At 37.4% G+C, this 26,888-nt stretch overlaps 1 protein-coding gene across 2 annotated transcripts in view; it reads right to left on the bottom strand.

Moving 5' to 3' along the window:
• Positions 1-651: 651 nt before the first annotated feature.
• HELZ (helicase with zinc finger) overlaps positions 652-26,888 on the bottom strand; it is a 71,285-nt gene continuing 45,048 nt past the window's right edge. For both annotated transcript variants that reach the window (XM_086473437.1, XM_086473438.1), the window contains exons 19-30: positions 24,521-24,704; positions 23,337-23,565; positions 18,989-19,193; positions 14,923-14,974; positions 13,871-14,064; positions 11,248-11,458; positions 10,671-10,747; positions 9,964-10,531; positions 9,351-9,591; positions 7,686-8,199; positions 4,528-4,780; positions 652-1,305 (exon numbers count right to left, since the gene is read on the bottom strand). In XM_086473437.1, the coding sequence (XP_086329563.1) occupies positions 974-1,305; positions 4,528-4,780; positions 7,686-8,199; positions 9,351-9,591; positions 9,964-10,531; positions 10,671-10,747; positions 11,248-11,458; positions 13,871-14,064; positions 14,923-14,974; positions 18,989-19,193; positions 23,337-23,565; positions 24,521-24,704 (3,060 nt within the window). In that variant the 3' untranslated portion in view covers positions 652-973. The remainder of the gene's footprint in view (positions 1,306-4,527; positions 4,781-7,685; positions 8,200-9,350; positions 9,592-9,963; positions 10,532-10,670; positions 10,748-11,247; positions 11,459-13,870; positions 14,065-14,922; positions 14,975-18,988; positions 19,194-23,336; positions 23,566-24,520; positions 24,705-26,888) is intronic.

Here is a 26,888-nt window from a genome sequence, read left to right as displayed (position 1 = left end):
AAAAAGTATTTTACTAAATTCACGCATTTTTTTTAAAATAGTTATTAAATCTACTAAGCACCAACATACCTAAAAATTTATTTTCAGCTTCATGATTCATTTAAAAAACCTATCAAATTAACTTTTCAAACAAGCTTATATTACTAGCTTGTCCAAAAATAAAATGTAGAGTTTTGTTGGTTTTTGTTGTTTTTTTGGTTTTTTTTTTGTTGTTTTTTTATTTATTTATTTTTTTATTGTTTTTTTTAAAGTATACCAATACTTTTTATCTGAATGTTTCCAAACAATGGCATAGGTGTCTGCAAAGAATGCCTTTACTTTACCCTACAGTGGATGGAAAATACAATACCACATCATACAGAATCTAAAACTATAAAAGTCTGACAATGCAGCATCCCTTCACAAAAAAGCTGATAAAACTGAAAGTATTTAGAAGATGCTGCATCTTTATTTTAAAAAAAAAAAAAATTAAATGAATTTAAGCAGAAATAACATACATTTTTACATTAACTGGCCATTTCTGGTACAGAAACCCAGCATAGTATGCTAATGTTATTGAATAAATGTAAATGCTACTTACAATCTTCTTAAATACAATTTAGACAAACTTTTTTTTTTCCTTTTTTTTTTTCTTTTTTCCTTTTTTTTTTTTTTCTTTTTGAAAGTTGTACAGGTAACCTCTCAGCTGCTAGTTTAATGCAACATATCATTAACATTACACAAATTAAAAAATAACATGTGTGTGTTTTCCTACAGAAAAGCTTCCAAAAAACCGACCCACATCAAAAAATGCAAAATAATGGAATATAATTAAAAAAAAAATTAGTTGCAACTCTAGCAGCAAAGCAATTAAGTGAGGATATATTTACTAATATAAACAAAGGGAGTATTTGCAACTACAGGTGAAGCCCCAACTATCTTAGATCTACTGACACAAATAAAAATTAAATTCTCTCTAAAAAAAATAATCTGATTATTTAAAATAGGAGTAAAAGCCATTGCTACCTGATGAACTACCTAGGCTAAGTTCCTGAAACAAAGACAAAGGGTCGCTATTCTTTTTTGTCTGCTCAGGAGGAGGTTTGGGCTTTGGCGGGGCCCGCAGAGCACTTGCGTAGGACATGACAGGCTTGCTCCCACCAGCGTTCTGCTGGCTGGTGCTGTTCGACTCGACGATCTGCTTGTTGGGCATGAGAGGTGGGAACTGGCCAAGATGCTGTAGCACGCTGTAGTTGAAGGAGTTGGAGAGCTGTATGTTCTCGGCCTTCAGGTGTTCCTCTGGGGGCTTGACCGTCTTCGGTGGAGCTGCGAAAGGAGCAACCAGAGTTTGTCTAAATGAGCAGCTTTGACTTAGGAAATCTACAGTAACCCCAAAACCAGCACTGAGGAGGCCTGAAACTGCCTCTCCTGGTAATCCCCCACCACCACCACCAGTTTTCTGTGTTTAGTCACTCTGGGTCCTAAGAAATTTCTTCTTATTATCTAGCTTCATTTCCAGCTACAGGATCTTGTATTATCCTTGTCAGCGATGCCAAGAAGACTGACATTATTAAACACGTTCTCCATACGTGTGCACCTACAGCATTCCTAACACTGAACCTGCAATGCTGCACAGGCGGATTTAGCAGATGCACCGAAGGTAAGCTGCTTCAGAATGGATATCCTCTAATTTAAACATTTTATCCACTGAGACAGCACAAAGAGTATTTCATTCTTCTTGCTTTATAGCTTAATAAGCTAAAATTAAAATTTACAGAACCATATATAATTCATTCTCAAACAGCAATTTAAACTCCTGAATGACAACCAACTAATTATTGATATTTTAGTCCAAATGCATTCCTGCTAATTGATATGTTCCTGCTCCACATGTAACAACTCCTGTAACTACCAGAAATAATGGTGCTTTAAACCGCAGGAATAAAACTGCTTTCAAGTGAATTTCCCGAATCCTAATGAGGTATCTTGCTCTGGTCTGGAGAATTCTGCTGTTTTACACAGCTAGAGAAACTCTACACTGAAATGCAGGTATATGTTCTACCTAAAACAGCCTAAGAGTTGGGCAACAGACCTATTCTGTAATTATTTCAATCTTTAAATGTATAACGTTATTTTTACAGTGCATATCCAAAAGTGTACCATCAAACAAGTACAAAAGTAGAAAAACAAAAGCATACAGTTATGTTTTTCACTGGAAGGGTCACACACAGGCTTTTGGTTTTGATACAGTACTCAAAAAAAAAAATATCCAACCCACAGAAGAATGAATACAGAAAGAATACAAGTAAAACAGTTTTGCTAGGGTTGCTATGATTGGAAAAAAAAAAACAAAAAAACAAAAAAAACAAACCACAAACCACAACCCCAGAACATGAGCAAAAAAAAAAAAAAAACCCTCCCCAAAATAACCATAGTGCTCAAGAGTAGACAAGTAATGACAAGCAGGGCCAGAGGTGAAAGCTTTGTGTGGTAGCAGTGTCTAACAGAAGAAAAAAATATGAAATAAACATCTTGAATAAGAACTTAAATCATATTCTTTCCATCAACACAAAAAGCAATGCAAATTGAGCTCTCAAATTGCTGTTTTGGAAGTGCTGGTCTATCACCCCACAGAGCAATGCAGAGCAGCGCTCCTTGCACGCCATAAATCCACTGTGATAGAAGCGAATTCTTTGCTGCAGCCGTTTCTGATGTTCGGGAAACAGAAGCCCTTGACTGGGTTGGTGTCAGGATTGCTCTCTCTCGGGCAACGAATACAGGACTTGTGCATAGCATCTCATTCTCATGGGTATTTATTTCATGGATAAAATAATAATAACCAGAAACACTGAAGGTACTGGTCATTAACCCATAGCACTATAACGCACATTTGGGCTTTGAATACGATCATCGTAGCCAGTGAGCTGTAAATGCCGAAAAGCACAGCAGCCATAAAACGGAGATTTGTTTGCATGAACTATTAAATACAGGGCAATGTTGCATATACATTTATTTACAAAACAGAAACTACACTTAACTACAGTAAAAAATATTTTCGTAGCAAATGCAGATACTGGTCAAAACTTGCCCGTTTCATTTAGGATTTATTATTTGACATCAGATGTACAGATATGGTACTTTTTACATACACATATCTCCTCTGAGGATTTTACTCACAAACATGTTCTCAACCTTTACATGAAAGCAAGGAAACGTGGTATCAGCTGATCCCAGCGTAATCTCGCAAGGGTTCCTGAGCTCCTATTAAGATAGCCAGAGTCTAGAGAGCAACTTCAGAGATGGCTGCCACTCTTGACGACACGTAATATCATGCATTCAGCAACTTGATTTTCAGTAGAAATACAAACAGATTGAAGGAGGTGCTCTGAACTTGAAGCCTTGAACTTAGCACAAAATATGCTGCCATAAATATGGTTTTGTAAAATAACATTTTAACAGTTTGGAAATGAAAACTCACATTAAGAACTGAACACTTGAGTACTGTCGCTGATATAAATCAGCTTTTTTTCATTCAGTCTACATGGCACGTTTCTATTTCACAATTACTATACTAGGACATTAGAAGATGTTTTAGGTTTATAAAATTTGACCAAAAGCAATTAGATCTTTTAAGGGCAATAAAACCGGCTAATAAATAATTTTTCACATTATTAAGTGTTTTTAACATTCACATTGGAAGATCGTTCCTATTTTTAATTTTATTCCTTTTTAATTATCATTGGAGATTCTTAAAGCAAAATCATGGAGAAGAAACTGTACTATCCTGGTAATTTTGTTTCTCACAAACATTAAAAATATAGAGAACAGAAGAATAGCTGCACTGCTCCAACCCTCCACTTGCAGCTTTTTTTTAATCACTGAAAAGTTAATTTAGTTTCTCTATGCTAAATCAATTAGCACTGCTACTACCACCAGGGAAGTCAGGTTCCAGTGTGATTCTTCCACAGTGAGAGTTTAAACTTCACCATTACTTTGATGAAGCACCAGAATTTACTAGGAAATACGCTGAGATTACTAATTCAGTTTATGCTGTTTCTCCCCCAGACTGTAGTACCAACAAGAAATAGATTATTTGTTTCCAGAATCACTGATATCTTGCAAATAAATCCCACCAGTTACCTTAGCTCCTTTTAGCAAAAACTCAGTTGCACTTGAAAACACTGTAAGAGAGTACATGGAGTTACTAGAACTTCTGTGAGAAGACTAAGCAGCACTACGGCTTCTTGTAGATGAAGAATACTCCACAGCAGCATTCTTTAGACAACAGCAATGTACCAGAACGTTAACAAGATAGCAAATGAAAATAGGAGTACTCTAAGCAAACATTTAACTAATAAAACAACTAATACTTCAAAAACCTTTGCTTAAATTAGTTTTGGGATTTGAAGAGATTACAGAAAACATTTTGTGAGAAGGAAAAAACAAAAAGAACAACCAACCCTTTCATTTAGGCTTACTCCAGCCTAAATAGTCTACTTAATGGAGCAGAGAGAGAAGCAGAGAAGCAAAGCTCAAGTCTGTACCTACCTAACAACTCCCGGGGTGGAACTGCTCTGTTGGCTCCGTTGCATGGAATGTTTGGGTAGGGGGCAGATGAGGAGGAGTTTACCCACAACTCAGGTGATGAATAGTTGAAAGATGACTGGTTACTGTGGTCCTGAAGCTCTTTACACTGACCAAGACTGTCTTGAGGAGTGCTTAATTCTTCAGAACAAGCCTGGACTGAACTAGAGGAAATTCTTCTTTGGTACAACGGCCTGCCTGGTCCTCTTGGTTCATACTGTGAACAAAATAACAAAATAAAAAAAGGCCTTTTGCTCCTTTTATTCAACTATATGTACCAAATACCATTTCTCCATCCAATTATTATCCCTGCAATGTCTTAAAAAAAAAAGAAAAAAGTCTTTTGCATTTAGGAAAAAAATCTACTACATTTCAAGTTATATGTTGCATATCGCAGTCACTGATAATGTATTTTAATCGCACAAAACAGACACACAATTTTAAAGGAAGTGCGAAGAGCATCAGCTGAGATTCCTTAATTCTTATCAACCTTTACATCTCACACTCCCACATGGAAGATGTATCACACAGTGAGGAGGAAGATACCCAGCATTTACAAAGGAAGCACAGAAATAAACAAGAGCAAAAGAAAATGTTCAATTACAATGTAGAGAGGGAAAAAAAAAGGCTTTTAGTTTCCAAAGGACAAATCAGTGACTTGTATACCAGGATTTGGGGAAGCAAGATACATTTGTATACTGGATTTTATATATGTACACACAAAACAGATGCTTTGGAGAAGTGTGCCCCCTCAGGAGAAAAAAATGCAGAGAATTTTATCTGAAACCACAGAAATTACTTGCTTCCATAAACCCTGCAGATCATGTAGATGAAAATGGCAGGAGCTCCATTAATTAACCTGTTAGCTTCAAGAGTTCAGATTTAAGAAGTCTCTAAGCTTCCTCAAGATTCAAAGCAAGTCTGCTGTGTTACAGTTTATTTTTAAAAATAAACAGTGTTTGCTCCCTTCTGCACTGAACTAACGAGAGCACAAATAACAGAAAAGTCACAGAAGTAAATCTATACTCAGTAAAGTGAAAAAGTAAACATCCTAATGAAATGTCATAAAAAACTCTAGCTAAATAAACACCAAGTAACTTGCTTGCGATGCCCCAATATTGTCGTTATATCATCCACAAAAAATAGACAGGGGGAAAAAAAAAAGGGCGTGAAAGAAAACTGTACGATCTCATTATAGCCACCAGGCTATTAGGATATAGCAAGGGAATAGCACTTAGATATCCTGTCACTCTACTCTCTTGAGGATATTCTTCAACACCAAAAAGACAACATTCAGAAGTTGCTGCCTGAATCACACAGAAAAGGTACGCTTCATTGAGTTTAACAGGCAATTTTGTAAGCAATCAGGAAGTTATCAAAGTGCTGGACACTTGTATGTGCAGGACCAGACAGAACCACCAAAGTATCCCCTTTGATTTGCAGTTCAAATCTGCTTTGACTAAACACATGCAAAAGCTTTCATGTATCAAGTCAATGAACAGTTTTATAAATAGTGATTGAGAAAACAGTTTAGTTAGGATAACAAAAGTCATGACATCTCCCCTGACACCTGCCTGACATCCTATGAGGGATCTCTGTTAAAAATATACCTAAAACTACATTTTGATTTCTTTGTGTATTCAGTCCTACCTGCCAGCTAAACCTGCAGTCTTGGAAACTTTACAGGTCTCTGTCTTGTAAAACTTTCACTGCATTTGGCATTTCTGCCACATATTTTGAAAGGAAGAAGAAATAAGAATTAAACCGAATTTACACTAATTACATAAAGGCTCACTCTATTTGTCTTCAGATAGCGGGAGCTGTCACGAACTCTATAGGAATATTTATTAGTTTATTACTGCTGAAAAGCCATTGTTCCCATGTCCCGCTGTACCGATCGCATTAACTGTTGTCACAAAGTATTAGATTTTATACAAGGTGGTGTGGCTTAATGGACCGATATATAGAATTTCTAAATGTCTATAAAACCAAACCTTACTACAGCTCTAGCTGGGCCTGAGGACGCCATTAACCTCTTTGGATCTGCATAAGACAGAAATTTGTAAAATGCACTGGAATCCAATTTTAGTTATTTTGCTCAAGCACATAGACTAAATATTTTTTATTTTCAGAAGTTGAAAGACAATTAAGTATGTATTATGGGGGATAATGACGAGCAGGGATACCACCACAGCTTCTGTAAAAACCTTGACAGAAACACATCACAGAACAAGCCACTTTGTGTACAAATACTAGATTTGGCAGTCAGTGCAAGATTATCTGCAAATATGAAGTCTGACATTCCTGGAATACAACCTGGCTCCAGCATACTCCATGTCTACATATCATGCGCTCCTTAGCACTCTGGATTCCAACAAGGATTAAAGACTCCTGTTCAAAACGTGACCTGTCCTAGTTGTATGTGCTTGCATAGTCTGCATCTCACAACCCAGCCCCTTAGAGTCCAGAACAAAAAAAGATCGAGAGGGACAGAGCCAGCTCTGGTGTGGCAGGGTTTGTGCTGGACCCAGATTCGTGCAGCACAGCTGGGTATCTCTGCACTGATTTCCAACACACTGAGCCCCCGAAATACACAGGATGACTTTACACAGAATTATCTCAGGCCAGGTGGGATTTATTAAATCAGGTTTTGTACCACGTTGAAACAACTGTACTGCTCTGGTCTCAAGTTCGTATGATAAGTAACTCGACCATATTCACAGTTTAATACTGAGACAACTGGCCGGCCTGTTCAAGCTGACTTTCCAGAGAGTCATTTCATGAGTTTTCACCCAGGGTGTGGGTAATTTGCACTCCAGGTAATGACATGGCGTGCAGATAACAGAGCAATGATTGCAAGAAAACTCCAAGTAACATCCAAAAAGCCAAGTCCTCCCGTTTAGTACAGAATCCTGTTTAGCAAAGAAAATGTTACACCTGTAGTGATGAGAACCACAAACACGCAGAGGGTGAACTGAGAAGATGTAGAGAAAATTTTTACCTCGCAGAAATTCCCAGTGTGAGCTTTTAATACGTGAGGTATTTTGCATCCATGACTACTTCAAAATACAATTTCATACTAAAATGACACGACAATTGCACACACGGACTAAAATGCCTACCTCTTCTAAGCTGTGGAGCGAAGAAGCAGATACTGCTCGAGATGCGAGCGGATGAAATGGCTCCTGACCGACTGCATGCTGATGATTCTGTATTTGTATAAAAGGGTTTTGTTGCGACCTATGGGGCAATGGAGGTATACCATAGTGAAAGCCCTGCCCCATGAGGTGATTCTGCTGTAGGTTAGCGTAAGTCCACGATCCATCAGGCTGCAGGTATTTCAAGGGAGATGGGGTTATATGTTCAGATGGCATGGAGAAAGGGGGATTGTATATTGGGGGTAAATGCTGCTGAAATGCTGGGTTACTGGGTATTTCAATGTCTCTGTTGTTTTCAGTGAAGTTAGGAAAGTGACCGCTGTGGTTAGAGTTGCAGGAAGGAGAAGAGAGTGCTGGTGGGCTTCTGGGCTGAACTTGTCTGTATTGCAACAGTCTTGACTGAGGGGGTGGCATTTCAGCTAAGTCCCGACTTTCACTTTGATCACGGTGTGACAGTTCTCTGAGCAAATCCTGGAATCTGTATTGACAGAATAAATGCATCAAGAAAAAGAAAAAAATGTTTTGCTGAAATCCCACTCTTTTTGAGGTGGAGAAAACTCAAAGCACAAAACACTGAATTTAAATATACTTATCTTTGCGCTTACTGACCCTAACTTCAAAGGATATGACTGTGAGCAGTCAGAAATTAGGCACAAGAGGATTAATTGGATGAAATACCTACCTGAATCATCTCAAAGTTTTAATAACTCTTGAGATTTCCTTTTCAGTCAGAAGAATCAATTTTTTGTTATCTCGTAAGAGACAACTAAGGTAAGGATTTCCTGCTTTATTATACAAAGCAAAAAACTTCACAGAGTTAAAGAAAACTTTAACCCCTTAAAAGGCAAAAACCAGAACAACTGGAGATTCCCCTCACTTGCACAATATACTTCCAAACTTATTCAAAAGGTCAAGAATATTCAATTCAGCACTTCACAGAGTCAGATAAGAGAGCATTTAGATGCTTTACCATGGCTATAACAAACCAGATGGAAAATAAAGCATAGTGGGAGATGACAGTAAACAGAGGCAATTTAAAAATCCAGCCTTTACAATATATATGATTAAAGCTGATGACCACTGGAACCATTTTCCTGTTTATGTTCAACAGCTTCCTTTCTTGCCCCCTAATGCTCCATCTCAAATATAAGCATTTTTGTAATCTGCTTTTAAAAGCAAAGGCTTTTTGCAAAGGAAGAAAAGTTTAGGTTTTATTGGGGAGCACTGTTCAGGGAGGGGTTGGTTTGTTTCTTTTCAAGCACGTAAATCTGAGACTGATAATTCAATTTGAAGAATTTACAACTTAAATAGGCCTTAACTACACTCAGACACCTCTTTTATAAACACAAGGTTGTTACTCTCTATCCATTCCTTGTTCCATAAATACAGCACTAAAAAGCTCCATAAAAGTATTTTTCCACTACAGCTTTACTACCCAATATACTAACAGAATAAAGCATAACACATAATAAAAGCATAGTTGTAAGTCAGCCTGCCAACTATTTTAACCTCCATAATAACAGCAGCAAAAAGCAATACCTTTAAGTGTCTTGCACTTGATCACAGTGTTACAGATAGGTGCCCACTGCTCAAATTTATACAAGCTCTGATGACTCAGTAAACAAATACCTTGAATATGTTGCCTCTGTTTCATCTTCTGTATTACTGGCAAGTTTCCAGTTTGCCCTAACTTGCTGCTGTTGATGCAATCCAATTGGTTGCTGAGGAAGATGTGGTAGATGAGGATGGTGATGGTGTTGATATGGAATAGTGCCTTGACTGAGATAGGCATTATGTTCATTCCATTGCTGTAACCTGGCTTGTTGTTGCTGCCTTATTGTTTCCAAAGCTACATTTCCATGCATACGATCTATAAAAATAGTTTTAAAAAAAAAATTTATCTAATGCCCCTTTTTAAAGATCTTTATGTCAGAAAAAAAAAAAAGAATACTTTTTATACATCATATTCCAGGGCCTATTATATACTAACTGCATTGCAGTGTATAACCTGGTTATTTAAATCATATGGAAAATCATATAAACATGAATTTTCTAATAAAGTGCTGAATATTCAAACATGCCTCAAGCAGCAAATTATGCTCAATGACATTACTTATGGAAACTAACCCAACAATGACCCAATTCAGAGCAATAAGCCTGAAAAGGTAAATACCTCCTTCATTTTCACTTCAATGTAGTTATAATTGCACACTCTGAATTTAAATAAAGAAAAGTCACCTACCTAAAGTGTCCCCTAAGGGCATTCCTGATGGATTCTCCTCAATGAAGTTGTTCAAGTGGGTTGGCAGAACAGGGTTGTGCTGTGCAATGGGCCTCAGAGGATTATTGACTTCTTGTAACATAGGTGGGGGGTGTTGTTCTGAAATCACAGCATCTACAGCAGGAGAATGTGGTCGGTGGGGAATTGGATTATTAAAAAAAGATTGGCTGGGGCCTGCCTGGTAAGCAGGGGAAAGCTGCGAAGGTTGTGGAGGCTGCTGATTCAAGTGATTATGCTGCTGAACTACCTGGCTTTGCTGGGGTGGCATTTGGTTTTGTTGTTCAGGCAAGTGATTTTGCTGTTGACTTAAAAGGTTTTGCTGCTGCTGCAGAGGATATGGCTGCCTTGGTATCTGTGACAGGTGCTGGAAGTGGCGATTGGGAACTGCATACTGTGAGTGGGGAGGGGTGAGATGTAGGTTCAGCTGCCTGGGGTTAAGATTATCTTTGCGATGAAATTTAGCATTAGGATAACCAACACTGGAACGTGACTCTGGGCTTCTATTCTGAGAATTTGCTTCTAAGTCAACCTAGAAAAAGAGAATGAAAAACTTTGAAAATTCACATAAAAACCACCACAAAACACGTGTCAGTAATGAATAAATGCATTAAAAGAGAAAATATTAAAAAAACAAAACAAAAACCACAACCCAAACAAGACAAACACACCTGCTTGGATTCCAGAGGTTTCTTCTCAGGTGTTCGAATTTTACTGATTTCAGGTCCAGCAGTGTTTTCACTTTTACCTAAAAACATTTAAGAAATTAATTAGTTTCAATGGAAAAATGATTATTTGGGGTTGGTTTTTTTTCCAGACACAAGAAAATTTAGACTTTTTAGTATAGCATTACAGCATCACAGACACTTAATATAATTTACTCAAATAACTTTTCCTTTCTCTGCACTTTGCTCATTAATCATCAGTAAGATTTTCTTCCAGCTGAATTGCAAATACGAGCAGCAGCAGTTTCCACTGGACTGCAGAACAAAGTCAGACCAATTATACCATCAACACACATCCCCCCCACACCCCCCCCCCCCAGTTTTTATTACTTCCTCCTCTGAATCTCACAGTATCTTAGTTACTCTATTTGTAATGGCAAATCACAGGTTATCTCCCCAATTCTGTAGATCCCTTGATGTCACTTAAAAGAGAGAAAGAAAAAAATCCTTTCCACAATACCTTATTTAAAGCATAAATTCCCTCAAAACAAAACTCATTTGCAATGGAATTTCAACAACTAACCATTTCGACTTTGTTCATGCTGCTCCTTGTCTTGATGCTGAAGCTGCTGCTGTTGTCCTATGCTAACTGGTGAATGATGTCCCAGGCCGTAAGGTATAGGAGACCCACGCCCATGTGCCTGTAACAGGTTCATATTATATGCCATAGCTGCTTGATGAGTAATGATTCGAGGGTCAACTGCAAACCTACCCTGATACCCTGTCCATGGCACCTACGTAATTAAAAAAAAAACAGAAAAACAACAAAAAAGATGCAAACTGTTAAGGTATATTAAAGGAAGGAAAGTAACGGGCACACTGATAACACATCAGTAACAGGCAGTTTTTCACGCATCAGACAACCTGACACACTAACACACAACTACAGGTGGTGCTGGAAAGGGACAGCAACAAGGGCAGGCCTAGCAGCGAGGGGCAAAGAGCAAAGATTTTGGAGGACTACCCTGGGCAAAAATTTTTTGTATTGAAACCCATTCCTGTTTCAGTGGTTTCAAAATTCAGAGAGTAAAGATTGATGGACAAACTGTATTTTAATAAACTTTATATTAATCTCTTCTCTAAATAAATAGAAGTGGGCGAAGTTCAAGAAAATAAAAAGCCCCTTCTCTTGGTAGTTAAAAGAGGCATTAGGCTATGTCTCGGGGGAAACAGAGGGAGAAGCCTCTAACCTGAGGAATTCTTTATAGTCCTTTTACTAGTGTTGTAATCTTGCAACCAGCATGAGCAGGCATACCATACCTCTGTACTCACAAGACACTTAGCAAAGTTAACAGGACTATTGCTAGAATCAATAAACTATCTGTATGTTAAGAAAGACAGGGCCACTCCAAAGCATCTATGCCACACAACACATGTACTGCAGATCATCTTCCTAAATATCTGAAGTAAAAGCCACCTCCTGAAAGCATGTAAAAAAGTCAGGAATTTTTGCAAAGTTTTAAATTTTATTCCTAAAAAGAATGCAAAGGAAGTCAGCTCTAGATCAACTTAGTTCAATCTCGCCCTGTAAGGAATTTATTAAAAGGAGGAAAATGTATGAATAAGAGGAGAGTGCAGGGAAAGTAACCATCAACACTCAGGCTGACAAAGCATCCTTTACTGATGACAGAAGACAACCTCCTCATGTTTTTACCTTGGATATGGAAACTGCCTTAAACAAAGCAGAGGTCATTTTATCTCACATGAATATAAACACATTTTACTTCAGTCTTGTTTTAAGTGTAACAACTTTCATGCAATACCTTTTTTAAATTAGTATTTGCCCTTGAAATCTGCACTTTGAACTTTAGCTTTAGGCAACTACTGCATCTGTACAATCTCGAATCACCTCCAACAAGCTTCTTTTCAAAAGCAGCTGTCTCATTAGTACCTCAGTCTTCCCAATTAATTATTTAAAAATACATCCTCAGGGAAGGTGAGCTCAAAATACTTATTTTTAATGTATTTCTTTTTGATCGGAAATACATAAAAATATATTAACCTTGGAACAATAAGATAGAACCTTTTAAATTATCTTGGTTTGATATTAATACAGTGTGAGCAAGCATGACAAAGATACAGCTGCTGGCCTTCTCATTGCGTTTAAATTTACCCATCAAATGTACATTTCTAGTAAGCTAGGAAAAGGAAAATTCCTTGACCTAGCAAAGAAAACCAGCTGCCAGCTGATCTATGACATACAACTGAAACTAGAGTTCCTACAGCAAGTTCTCTATACAGCATCCATAACCTAAATTACAACAGAAGACTCATAATTATCAAAAAACAAATTAACTGTATGCCAAGATTTAGTATTATGAATGGAATTAAACACATCTGCATGTGTGGGTTCCTTGTCCTTCCCACAGTCTTCAGGAGTTGGGTACAACACATACATGTTACTCCACATCACTACTTCTGCAGCCTTTGTTCTTTCCTCCCCATTTTCCTCCTGGAATATGTGACTGTGAAGGCTGGAAGTAAAGCAGAGACTGCTTCACTAATTTGTGTAAATTTTGGTGGGCTAGTTTTATTTGTAATGTAAAATTCCATACACAAATGTAGCCCAAAAGACCTGAGTAGGGATCTTCATTGTGTTCTCAAACGCCATTAAGGAAAGGGATTGGAGAGGAAGCTGGTTCACTATGAGGTCTGGGAAGGGGAAAACATCCCATTATGCTTATTTTTCTTATCGCTTCACTTCAGACACCTTGCACTGCAGACATCCGAAGCTGTAAACTGTATGAAGCTGATAAAGAGAAACAAGCTCCATCTGAATCGCCTACGTCTCTCCAACGATTAAGAACTGAACTAGGCAATTAATGCAGATGCAGGTATCGCAAGTCAGATGAGAGATTCCACTGGTGTGCCTAAACCTAGAGCTGAGAAAATATGCCAAATGACATGAACGTGAAATTGCTTTTAGGCTGCCTGGAGTTATTTGTGGAAGCAATATTTTCAAGTCCTCATTTCCTGGTGGTCCTCTGCACAGCCACTCCTAAGGCCAGCTAAGCTCACACATTTGAAGCTCTGAAAAAGCTTGCAAAATTTTCACTAACTGATTTCGCCATTCATTTTTGTACATACAATAACGGGGGGGGCGGGGGGGGCGGGCGCAGGGAACAAAACAGAAAATGAGTTCTTACAGGCAAAGGCACAGACATGACCATATTTCCTCCATAGACAGCAGGTACATATAGAATACTTGTCCCAGTGTGTGGATCTATCCTTTGAACAGGACTTGGAGATTTCCCCAGATTGGGGTGAGGTCCCAGAGGAGGAGGGGGAGGAGTATATGCTCGGATAGGATTTCCGATCAGAACAGAAGGATTGGGCTGAACTGAAAAAAAAAAGAAAGAAAAAAAGAAAAGATATATACATAATATAGATACAAAAAACCCAAAAGATATATACACAAAAAGAATACGAAGACAATTATCTCTTCCATTCTTTTTTCATCCTAATAGCATCTATCTTTATAAAGCACGTGTGCAACTCTAACAGCATAGGTCTGATGCACCAGAAGAAAGCATTAACCAAATCCTGAATCCCATTTCAAAAATTTGAAGAGGCAAAAAATATGAGTTGAGATACAGAGAAACAGGTAGCTGGTAAGTGCATTAATGAAAGAACGTCCTAAACCAATTAAATATGCTGACAGTCAGAGTAGCTGTTAAACACTGTATCAAAAACTAGAATCATCCTCCTTCCTTTAGCAGGGAAGACAAGCTTCAAATTAATGCTTTTTCAAATTAATAACAAAATTATTAAGCTGTTCCATGCTACCTTGTAAAAGTACGATCAGTAATATCTGAATATATGACAGCACAATTTAAGTTCAAAGTACATCACAAAACCATGCATGCAATATAACATCCTAACTCTTTTAGTGGAAATAGACTGGTACTGTATTTTACATTCTTTATTTCAAACACAGCCATTTTTAAGAGGCCAACCACTACACTGTGTTAAGGCTCTGAAGTCAGTGTGCACAACACCTATAAAGGGATAGCCTTGGAAATACCTAATGTCCACTTAGCAGTCTATAACCCGTTTCTCAAATACACACAAGCAGTAAATGGCTTTCAAACAGGGAAGAGACCAGGCACTCAATTTATGTCAAGTTACTATCAACTTCACTGAAGCCAAATCAGCGTGAGCCCAGAGGAATCCCTTCAGTAACAGCAGAGATACTTACCAATCCCATCAGGTGGGAAATGGTCATTCTGGTTATGGTGATGGACCTTGCCCTTCAAAGGGAAAAACAATAATAGTAATGCTTTGCATTCTTATATAAACTAAAGCTTTTTATTTCAAGTGAACATTGTCATTAAATACAAAATAGAGCGTGAAAGAAGTTAGCACAACATTCTATTCTTACACATTCAACTGTCCAGATCCACCACCTGACTGAATTCAGGAAGCTGGAAATTAAATGCCATTAATTCCATTAAGGAGTGGGTCATTACCAGTCCCTCTGGGGATACTCTCTCCCAAGGCCTGTTTTCAGATGCAAGGAGAGTTACAGCAAGCTACTTTGAGTTTCCTTTGTCACCGTCTTATTTCCCGCTGTCTCACTTTTTAGGAACAGCACCCAGTACTAACATAACCCTCAGTACTCCTCTTCTGTGGCTGCTCTTAGTGGAAGCACAATCAATTTTCTTCTCCAGGTTTCTGCTCAAGAACCATGGATACAAAGTGGTTGCCACCAGTTTCACTCAATTGCTCACTCAGCCTCATTAGACATTGTCCCCCTGCCCCATCTCATGGATCTGCTTCTGGCCTTTGCCCAGGAGTTTGGACCGCTCCCCACAAAGAACAATGTAGTAGAGTCAAGAACCAGAGTACTCTAGGGAAACTGCTTTTCCTTGGTGAATTGTACATTAGAAAAGGAGGTTAACAGAACTGAGTTGTCCCTCCTACATGCTCACGACTTTACAGCATCAATTAATCAGTTAATACTCAAACTGGGAGCACATATTCAAATGCCAGCATACTCTTAAGTCTTTTGCAGGACAGGAACATCTTACTTAATCTGGACCTAAGTACATTCACAAATTAAAAATAAATCTAAAACCCCTTTGATGCTGGCAAAACTTTTCTTGCCCAGGAGATAAGTCTAGGCAGTTTTCCAGCAGTCTGAGCAAATTAGTCAGGGCACAAAGACAGGTTGTTTGACAATGTTGCCTCATGCATAAACCAAATTAAAGAACTGGTCTCTGAATTTCCCTCTCATTTTAAAAATGAATTATTGAAAAATAAAAAAATAATTGCTTTTCATTGCAGTACTTAAAAGAAACCTGTTTATTCACTAAGGAGAGCAAGATTCAATCTAAAAATGTAGCAGAGCTACATGCCTTACAAGGCATTTCGGATTCTGTTACGCTGTCAGTAAGCATCTAGCTGTATGTGCAGAAGTCTAACAAATCTCTGTTCTACCTACCATACTCGTATTTTCTAGATGTCATATTTTTAAAACTGAAACAGCAAATAATTGCATAAATTTGTAAGAATAGCTGTTGTGTGGAACAGGAGCTTCAGCACATAACAGTATCGGACCGGTAAATATAAGTCAACCGGGGCCATTTGTAAGCTGGGGAAGGGAGGTGCTGGCTTACTTTTGTCTTTTTCTTTGAATAGTTTTGATGGCTTAATGACTTTATAATAGTCTATTATTAACTTTACATTATTGTTTCTCAAAGATTTCTACATCAAGGTTCATTTCCTTACCCATCTACAAAACACCTAAACCTACACTTTGACAGCAGCTGAGAGCACTGGAGCAGAGATATACGCAGTTTCCTCTAAAAACTTGCTCCACTTTCACAGTATAAAAATCCACACTTCATAAAGGCACTTAGAGGAAACTCAGACCAAGATTTAGGTGACTTCAGGCAGTTAACAGCCTTATCACTCCTCAGATCCCCCTTTAGTCAACAGACAGGAGAACTGAGTATTCTCCAGAGATTTAGCCAGGCCTGTGGCCCTCACTGACTGTATAAAACGCCTAGGATGACGATGCATTCTGATCAAGTGCCTGAATCCAGGCTGAAAAGCTGGAACACAGGCAGTGAGCAGGAGGCAGGCAGAGTTCTAAAATTCAGAGCCTAATTTTCTGTACACTAACTACCCTGCAGGGAGCTCCGAGTTCTGAAAACTTTCTGTTTCCACCTCATCACCTCTAAAGGCTGTGCCTATCCACCTCTGCTGTGCCTTCCACTGCCACCATCCCCAGCCAAGCCACACGAATGCCAGTGGAGGCACATGCCCTCACAGACAGGGCTGCCATGAAGCACAGCAGCCCACAGCTAGCCAGCTCCAGATTAGCTGTTTGCTGCTCGGAGAGACAGCGCTGAAACTTTTTTTCTTCTTTAAAAAATAAACGGCACAGAGATTTTACTGTGCTTACAAAAACCCAAGAGCAATTCTGCTGAATAAGAAGGTGCCGTTTATTACAAAATCACTTTTCACCACATGTGAAAAACAGGCCCTGAACTGCACCGATGTCCGTAAACTCAACACAAAACGCTGTATCAGAGGCTGTTCTCATTTTTTCACTACAAAATATGCCAGCACGAGGGTTTTAATCTTTCATCTTTTCATGTTAAATATTGTACTTAGGAGCACGAACAAGCAAAGCTAACCATCTGCTTTTAAAACTTATCACAGACATTTTCTGCATGTGTTTGAGTATTACCTGCTTGCTTTACTTCTGCTACCGCACACGCTAGCTGTCGATTGCATTCAAAGCGAAGCAATTTTATTATAATTATGGTATAGGTGGTTAAAACACTTCACAACTTAAGCTGAAAATACTGTGCTGCCGGTTTGAAAGTGTCTCCTGATTTCTACAGCACAAGTGCTTAGCTTACTAACAAACTGGAAGAAAAATAAACAGAACAGTCTATTCACAAGACTCTCACTTCCCCAAAACCCTCCTCCCTTTCTTGTTTTTGTACTATACCTGCAATTTCAAATACTTTTCTTTCATTTTAGGAAACAAAAAATATTAATAGTGATGTTCTATTATTAAAGAAAACACATTCAAGGCTGAAGCACTCATGAAAAATGAGAGCGTGGCAATGACTTTTTAAAGACAATAATTTTTTAATTTACGGTTTGCTGTAAGCCTACTGTTTTGACACATGACTAGATGCTTTAGAAATCTGGTGTTTGTTTCAGAAAGTAATGCATCTTGATGAAGAAACCAAATGTTCTCACTTACAAACTCTCTTTTGGGAAGGACTGCCAAAGAGAAGGCTTTCCTTTTTGTACTGTTAAAAGTTAAAAAAACCTGTCACAAAAATTTCATTTAAGTGACACAGCCTGCAACAAAAATGCAAAGCTATGGAAAATACGTACGTTTCTTCCTGCTTGTACAACAGAATTCATCACAAATCTGACAACCTGTATTTTAGGTGCATCCCTAAACACAATCTAATTAAATTATAACTCAAATTATTTTGAAATAAACTACAAAGAAATATTAAAATAGAATTATTTACTAATATATCACCCCCCAAAAAAAGCTCCAAAATTTAGTGTTTATTGTCCTAAGGAAGCTATGTATTTTCATCACTTCTTTACTTGCTTTTATAAAAACGGTTGATAAAATTACTGCTGAGTGGCAATTTCATCTCTCTGCCCTCTTGATGCTAATGAAATCTGGTCTTCTGAAGGACATTATCAGTGAGCCAGTCTAAATGATACACTATTTTACAACACATTTTTTAATTAAATCAAACAATTATCTTACATAAGTCCCTGAATTTTAAACGTGATTTTTAGATCAAATCCAATCACTTTTGGCTATTATTTTGTTGTTCTTTATAATCTTTGCCACTGTCTTCATCTACCTGTTGCTTCTCGGGGTACAGTCAGAGCACAAGCTGCTTGGGATAGGGACTGCCTCTTGTTCAGAGGTTTATCTAAATACTGAGGCCAAGTTCCGCGGCTGAAGTTCATCAGGGTCACTCCAACACAGTCAATGAACATGCCAGAGTGACCCAAAGTACACATTTTAGTAAGGAAACCAGGCTTGGACAACCTCAAGCTGTATTGTGACACAGCATTTAGCAATGTAAGTCTAGAGCTTTCACTTGAAAATGCTGAGGATCCCTCTAGAATTTGCATTCATATCCTATTACACTGATGCCATTTCAAAACAAACAGCTTGCTCCATAAACCTTTTATATCGTTTCTCAAAAGGCATTTCTACATTCACTTCCACTTTCTGACAACATTCATCATAAGTAAAACTTTACCTTTGGTGGTGACTGCTGTTGTTTGGTGGTATTTGCTGAATGTTGATGCCGAAGAGCTCGGGGGATAAATTCAGGAGCCAGTGGGTTCAACACGTAAGTTTTCTTTAACTCCAAAGCTTCCAGCTGAGCTTTGATCTGTTCAAATGTGATACCGTGGAGACTTTCATTCTCATGACATAGGGCAATAAACCTTTCCCAAAATTTCCTATGGAAACAATTTTTAAAAACAATAAACAGGAGTAAGACTTGATGTCTGTTGTTAAAATTAAAACATATTTAATATAACTGTGTGGCATTTTTATTTTTCACGTACGCTCATTTTACACACCAAGCCATCCATCCTGCAACCTGATCCATACATCTGCACCCTACAGCATAATGCAAAGCTCCCCAGTCACGTAAAATGGACATATGGGTCTGTGCATGCATATCACAGCGCAGCACTGGGTGTATATCACATTTAATATTAATGTCATGGACAGGTCTAACTTGGAATTTTTTCCCTAGAAAACCAAACACGGCAAACACAACGCTTAAAATTTTGGAAAGCATGTAATTTACGGAATTTATAAAAGCTCAAAGAGTCACAGAGATTATATAGCTTCTCAGTCCCATAAGATGCCAGAAAGATTCTATGAATTTAGGCAGATCATTCAATTCCAGCGTCACAAATACCAAAGTTGAGATATACCCTCAAAACTACTCGTGAAACACTTCAGAGTCACATGAAGATTAACGTGTCAGGGCCTTTGAGATCCTCTGGTGGAAAACAAATAAAACCATAAATTTTATTGCATGTCAGATATTTCTGTAACATATACAAGAATTTCAAGCCAGAAAGACAACCATCGGATGACACATGGTTTTATCTATGAAAATTCTGTATCCAGTTTTTTGGAGGGTGGAGGGGTTATTTAAACCATGTAATAAAAGAACATTCCCACCAGTCTTCTGCTTTCTTGTGACTTGCCTTTCTGTTGCTTATAAAAAAAGTCTTTACATTTTTTATATCCATAGCAGCATCTATACAAAAAAATTTACACTTATAATGATTTTTTTTTTTTAACCTCAAAGGAACATTTTAGGTGAAGTTACTTAAGCTTAAAAGATATTTAAATAAGGTCCGAAGATGTCACTTTAAAAAGAGACAGACTAAGCTGTTCTCTTTTAAAAAAAAAAAAATCAATAGTAATGAAAGTTATTGAAAAGGAGTATTAAAAAGACAATGATCTTAAAGACATGCTTGACTATAACTCATTCTAGTTCACTCTTCAGTAATAAGGTCTGACCTATAAGCAAGCACTGCTATTTCCCCAAAACCTGTAAAACGAGAGATTGCTGCACGCTAATTTTAACAGCAGCGTCACATTTTGCTGAGTAGCTGGCTTTGTGGAAAAGAATAAATGTCTTTCTTTCAAGGAATACTGTAATGTTACTGATGTATTTCAGAATTCAAAATAGTTTTCCCTAAAACCCTGTCTTCTTTTGTGATTTTAGAGAGGCGAGAAATGGTCTTTTAAAATTCAGGATGCAAGATGGCCCTTTTTCTGCATTTTGCTGTAAGGTAAATCTATCTTGCAAGGTTTTAAGTGAGGATTAAAACCCAAAATGACATGCTTCATTGGGATGCTTTAATGATGGAACTCCCTCTGATTAATCAGTTCAATCATGAAACCTACTGCCAAGTACCACAAACCCACTGAGACCCATCCACTTTTGCTTAAAATGCCCCAAGCAGTCTCTCTACACATGGAACACTTGTACTGGGGTGTAAGAACAGAGAATAAAATACTTCTGTCTCTGTCTTACAGTGTGCTCTGGAGTTTAAAGGGAGTGTCTGCCAAAACAGCCCTGTCTAGTCCGATTGTAACACACAGAAACGTAATGATTACCCTGGGCATACTTCACAAAGCTCTCTACAACTATCGTTACAGAGTCTTGACTCATTTTGACAGGTATTAGAATATTTATAAAATTCAAGTACTCTCTAAACTTTTCGAGGTCTGTTTTTCCTAATGAAATGTCACTTCTTTCAGACTTCTATACTCCTGTTGTACTAAAAAAGAACCATCTTTCTAGCAGCATGCCTGAGCCCCTCCAGCACTATTTTCAAAGAGTGAATGTTCAATTATTCAGTGAAACAAGACAATGGTGTATTAAAGGCAAAGCTTGAGATATATCTTAATAAAGCTCCAGTGCTCCTTGTTTCTTAATCATCTTTCTGTTTTATAATTTTGAACAGCTATACATATATAAGCAGCTGCTGGTCTTCGAAAGGCAAACTCAATCTCTAACTGCCAAGACTGAAATTTATGGATCAAGCTGATAGCCTACACTTTTATTTTAGTAAGTTCTTGCATGCCCTATTTCAGATATTTTGAAGGAGACATACTTGGAGAAACTGCTGAGCCCCCACATTTAAAAACTAGGTCCCCACTGCATATCTAATTTAAAACCTCAACACTCAGGTTTACATGAAAATTCAAGAGATTATCTTCTTCAGTAGGATTTGGAGAGAATAAGACATATGGTCGTTCTCCAACAAAAGCTGTGTTTAGACAGATGGTTAGAGAACCAATAATGCTCCTAGGTGCCTGCTAGACTAACTAGAGATTAACTAACTCTCTGACTTAGGACTGCACATCCTGAACCCCAACGTAGTCAAGAGAAGCAAAATTTATCAACTAAGAGTGATTTCTGAACAAGCATAAGAGAAATCTCAGTCAGCACAGCATGGCAGCCTCTACAGCTAAGTCATGCATCTCTGCAGCACAAGGTGATGAACTAGAGACTGCATCGGCAGTCTGGAACAGACAGACGGTCACTTGTGCACCGAGTGCTCTGGAAGCACAGAGCTCGCTCTCATCCGTTAGTTACACAAACGAGATCATGTCTAAAAAAACCAAGCAGGTAATGGCAAAACTGAAACAAAACCACAATCATTATTTCTCTTTTAGTAAGCTGTTATTAGCAGTTTAGAGCAGATCAGTGTATTACAGATACTCTTGATGTGTCCCTAGCAGATAAATGGCTAAATTCGGGTTATATTTCATACATGCAGTAAACAAAGGTTTGGCTTCCATCCTGGCTTTTCAATTCTAATCTTTGAAAACCAGACCCATTTTCAATACAGTAGAAGAATACTGCTCAGGAAAGTAGAATACAACATAGATACAACAACTGACTAATACATATTTTTAGCTTTATTTTAATAATGTAGTCAGTGCACTGTTTCTTCGAGAAGTAAGCCTCAGGATTTATCTCTGATCATCTCAACATTTCAGCTCTTCCATCAAAAAAGAAACCTTTGAAGAACAAGAACCTGGTATCCTCAACATCAGTGTTTACATCTCTTCCCATTTTTCACATTTCTTCATTTATGTCTATAAAAAGTAAACTCACTCAAATCTTAAAAGTTTTTTCCTAGTGTCATGAAGACATATAAAAACATAAATAACGGTTTTCAAGTCTTCTACCTTCATATGACTGCCACAGTATTTGACTTTAAAATACTCCATTACATAACAATTTTAAACTCCAAATTATACATTACTTTTCTTTATACATAAAATTCTGTCAGGTATACCAAAAAAACCCAACCCACTAGGAAATAAAATCAAGCATCTTCAATTGTTACTGTCAAGTAAAAATCAGAGCAACTATAAATACATTAAAAGACAGTTTATCAATGACCAGCTGGTAGGTATCTCACACTTTTTCTCTGTAGGCTGTTACACATGGTGACACTGTGACTCTGGATAAGACTGACAAAACGAAAACAGAAAATCAACAAAAAGCAGCCAGACTTGTCCACCCATAGAGGATATTAAAATGCTTTGCCTCTCTCCTGTAGTGGTTTTCTTCACTATCATTGGGGAAAAAAAATTTTAAAAAAGTCCCCTCTCTCCCCTGTCAGCAAGACTTGCTACTTAGGGGACAGAGCGGCCCTTGCACAACTGCCTGCTTCAGCTCCAGAGGAGACTTGGTAGATGGCATCACAGGAATTACTGAGCACAGCCCAACACTGCTCAGCCTACTCAGGGCTACCACTGCCTGCTCTGCCTCAGGGGTGAGCTTCAGGAGCACAGATTGGACAAGCTGAAATCATGCCTGCAGATTCAAGCCTCTGTAAGAGTTGGAAACACAACTTTACCATCTTTATGGTATTTCTATGGATATAAATGTGAAGAATTGCAATTACATTATACAGCTGGTTTAAGGGTTTAAATGTATTGTGCCTCATTTGGCACCTAAAAGAACATCCACCATTTTACCAAACCCGTCAGTCAGATAAACATATTTTCCAGTATCCTTAGCCCTGATTAAGTAGGGAATGTATATAAAGTACCTGCATCTTCCAATGGAACATAAAGCAATTGGATCTCCCACCACAGCTACCAAGGATTGTGCTCTTGTAATGGCAGTGTTGAGAAGTTTGTAATTAGACAGAAAACCATAATCCAAGTCTTCTGTTGAATCCTCCAGTAACTGTTCTTTCCTTTTAATTGGTGTTTGCTTATGTTTGCATGTATGCCGTGTTCGTACTGTGCTGAGAAACAAAACTCTAAACTGTTTTCCTAAAATGAAAGAAAAAACAAATGTCTGAGATAATTGTAGCTATTTCTGCTAGTTACACAATCAGAGCACTGCACTTGCCAGCCAGATTTCACACCTAGATATTCTGAAGAACTGATAGCTACCCTTCACATGAAGAACTTTATGCAAAAATAATAAGATTTAAAAATTTTAAAAGATGCACTATAAATAGCATATTCTATTACAAGAATATTTCCTCTTTAAAAAACTTGTTTCTCATCTTGATACTAATCACTCCAGAACCTTCTGAAATGCTAATTATCTTTACAACGTTGCAAAACATCCAATAACAAATCTTGGATTTATTTATTCTACCTTAAAAAAAAAAGTTCTGGACATTCTGGTTTCATATTTAAAAAATTGTCAAATATACTAATATCTACCATGAAAAAACAGAACACACCGCTCACTGTCACTCAGTTACTTTATCATCTTCCTTTGTTTATTACTGACTAAAAGTGCAACCTAGCAACAGGCTACACCTACACAAAATTCTCCCTATCATTGTGATTCCAGGAACAAATACCTAAATTTGTGGACACCTTTTTACAGTCTATTCCACAAATGCAAAAATCAGTAAAACATTTTGAGGATAAAGCCTTGCTACATTTTTATTTGGAACTCTGTTTATCCCCTTAGAATAAAAATCCATTAGTTTTCACATTTTCCACTGTTTTTTAAGTAAGTTTGAACTTAATGTTGAAAAAAAGATAAAGTTCACATCTATGAGTTTATTGCCTTAGTATTCAATGTTGGAATAACATCTAACAGCACACTTGCCAGTTTCATTTTGAAACATCGGCTTTTATGAGCTGTATCACAGCTTTCCTTTTGTTCTGATCGGTTTTAAGATTATTTTAGTAAGTCTTACTTAAATTCACCAGTCACATTTCTCACTTCCTTAGTATATCTTTGAGACATGTAACTATTACTTACCCTGAACATTTAGCACTCTCTCTACACTGACATCAGACAGTCTTTTTTTCCGAAGTTCAGCCCGAATTCTGAACACTTGATCAGCGTAAGGTGTGACGACACCTATACTGCCATCATCCAATTTGCCCCAGGCAACAGGCCATTTTCTTCTCAATTCTTCAACACGCTCTACTACTTCAAACACCTTAAAAGAAAGTCAGAATTCTTAGAAAGTATGCTCCACTGAAGATCATTCGTTGATACAGAAAGAGAATTTGAATTTTAAAGCTCTAAACCATTTACATGACATGGTATTACGTAGCCTTACTGAACAAGAAATAATACTATTGCATTCTACAGTGATATTCTAAAATATCACAAATTAAAACAATGTATTGACTATACAGTATCTATTTTTAATCTTGAAATAAAAGTTTGTCCACAAAAATGGCAACTTTAAGCACAAACTGGGAAACTGTATTAATAACCTTAATTTTCATGCTTACATTCTTACAAAAACGTCAAGTGCAGTAGGACCTTTCTTATCATACTTTCTCTACTTTCCATACGTAAATATACTGTCTAAATAGGGATTCTTTTATTTTTAGACTGCATTTTACATGTCAAATTAGAGTTTAATAACTCCAGAAAGAGAGTATGTATACCAGACCACAACCACTTCCCGCTCCAAAGGGTACCATGAGGAGTTTCAGATTATTCATCAACTGCTGGTTCATCTCTATGAAATACTATTAAGTGTGCTACCTGAGAAGACTCACGAGTAACAAAACCTGAAAACCTCCACCTGGGAAGAGACAGGCTCAAAGTAACCCCCTGCCAAAAAGCACCAGGCATAGCAGCTTCTCTTTCAACACACCGAACAGAGATACTGCACTATAAAAGGTATTTCTGAATAACTTTATGGAAGGTTGGTGGTTCCTTTCTTTTTTTTCCTCCAATGTGTCATTCAAAAAACATCAATATGTCATTCAAATATTTATCCATCTATTTAAAGCACGATAATTGATGAACGCAGTTTTCCTACAGCACCACAAATGACAGCTTAGCCTCTCAATGGAAGCTAGGCAGATAGTCTTTCCTACAAGAACCTCAAGTATTCTTAACCTTTCTATTCTTCCCGTCACATCCAGCTATCTTTGGCTTTGGTGGGAAGGGGGCGTTAAAAATAAATTTAATGCTCTTAGTTTTTATATTACCTGTTCTTCAAATTGGTAAGTGGGAATTCTAAGGACTTTATGGACATTTCAGGAACATGAAAAGTGACATAAATCACAACAGATACGTACAACAGTATAAAGCACAGGAGTTCCTAACTGCTAAAAATCTGTTGTGTCAGCAGCTACGACCTGATTAGATGATACATGTTCTCATTTAAGCATGTCTTTTTAAAAAATTAATCTAAACCGGAACAGTTTCTTGAAAACTCAAGGAAAAAAGCTAATTCTACTGACAAAGGACGTTAGAATAAACTTTGGTATCTATAAAAACCATAGCACAAATATAGTGATCTTTTGCAGGTATTTTAGCAAGCTGCTCTAAAAGGGTATAGCTTCTGGATATGTATTTAGAATTAACACCATAGAAGGAAATTTTAGAATTAAGATCAAAAAAGGGAAAGTGTATTTTCCAGATTAATACTTAATGCAGGCACCAATGAACCATAAGATGCCCCAATGCAAATGTCCATTAAGGGTCAAACAGCAAAAATCTCCCTTATCATCTGAATTTCAGTTTTTCATGTTGGTGTTTAAGCAGCTGTTGTCCTTCATTTCTGCCTGTAGCTATTAATGACTCACAATTTTCAGACGGTTACTTGGCTACTGAAGATATTTTTAGGCTTTTTACAACTTTTTTTAAATGGCAAAGCAGTCCAAGTAGATTAATGAAAGTAGTCAGGTGCCTTCACTTTTTTTTTCAGTGATGTGTCCAGAAGTCATTGGTGCTTCTTGTTTAAGAAGATATTTTAATACATCAAAGAATGCATAACAAGTGCAGCATAATAACAAAAAGGTTAAAAATTGTGCATCAGATGAACTGCACCATGATCAAGAAGGGAAAACACAGACAGCTCTGCAGTGCTTCATAACAAACACTGCTGCTAAACTGCAACCTAACTTCAGTTAAATTCCTTGTAAGTCTAAGAAAACTAGTGATATTTCTTTATTTTTCTTTAAATGTCAAGGACATTTCTTAAGACCTATTTGTGGTGGGAAGAAAAGGAGTTGGGTCAACCCTTCCTTAACTTGAGATGACTGGAAAAAGACAAATAAATTTATGTGAAACAAACATTGAGAATAAGTTCTCACCTAAAAAAAAAAACCAAACCAAACCAAACAAAAAACCAACAACTCATCTGCACATGATGAGT

This window comes from Leptosomus discolor, chromosome 15 (genome assembly GCF_034619465.1).
Source record: "Leptosomus discolor isolate bLepDis1 chromosome 15, bLepDis1.hap2, whole genome shotgun sequence".
NCBI lineage: Eukaryota > Metazoa > Chordata > Aves > Leptosomiformes > Leptosomidae > Leptosomus > Leptosomus discolor.
Note: the sequence above shows the minus strand (reverse complement) of the source record. Positions and strands in the feature narration are given on the sequence as shown.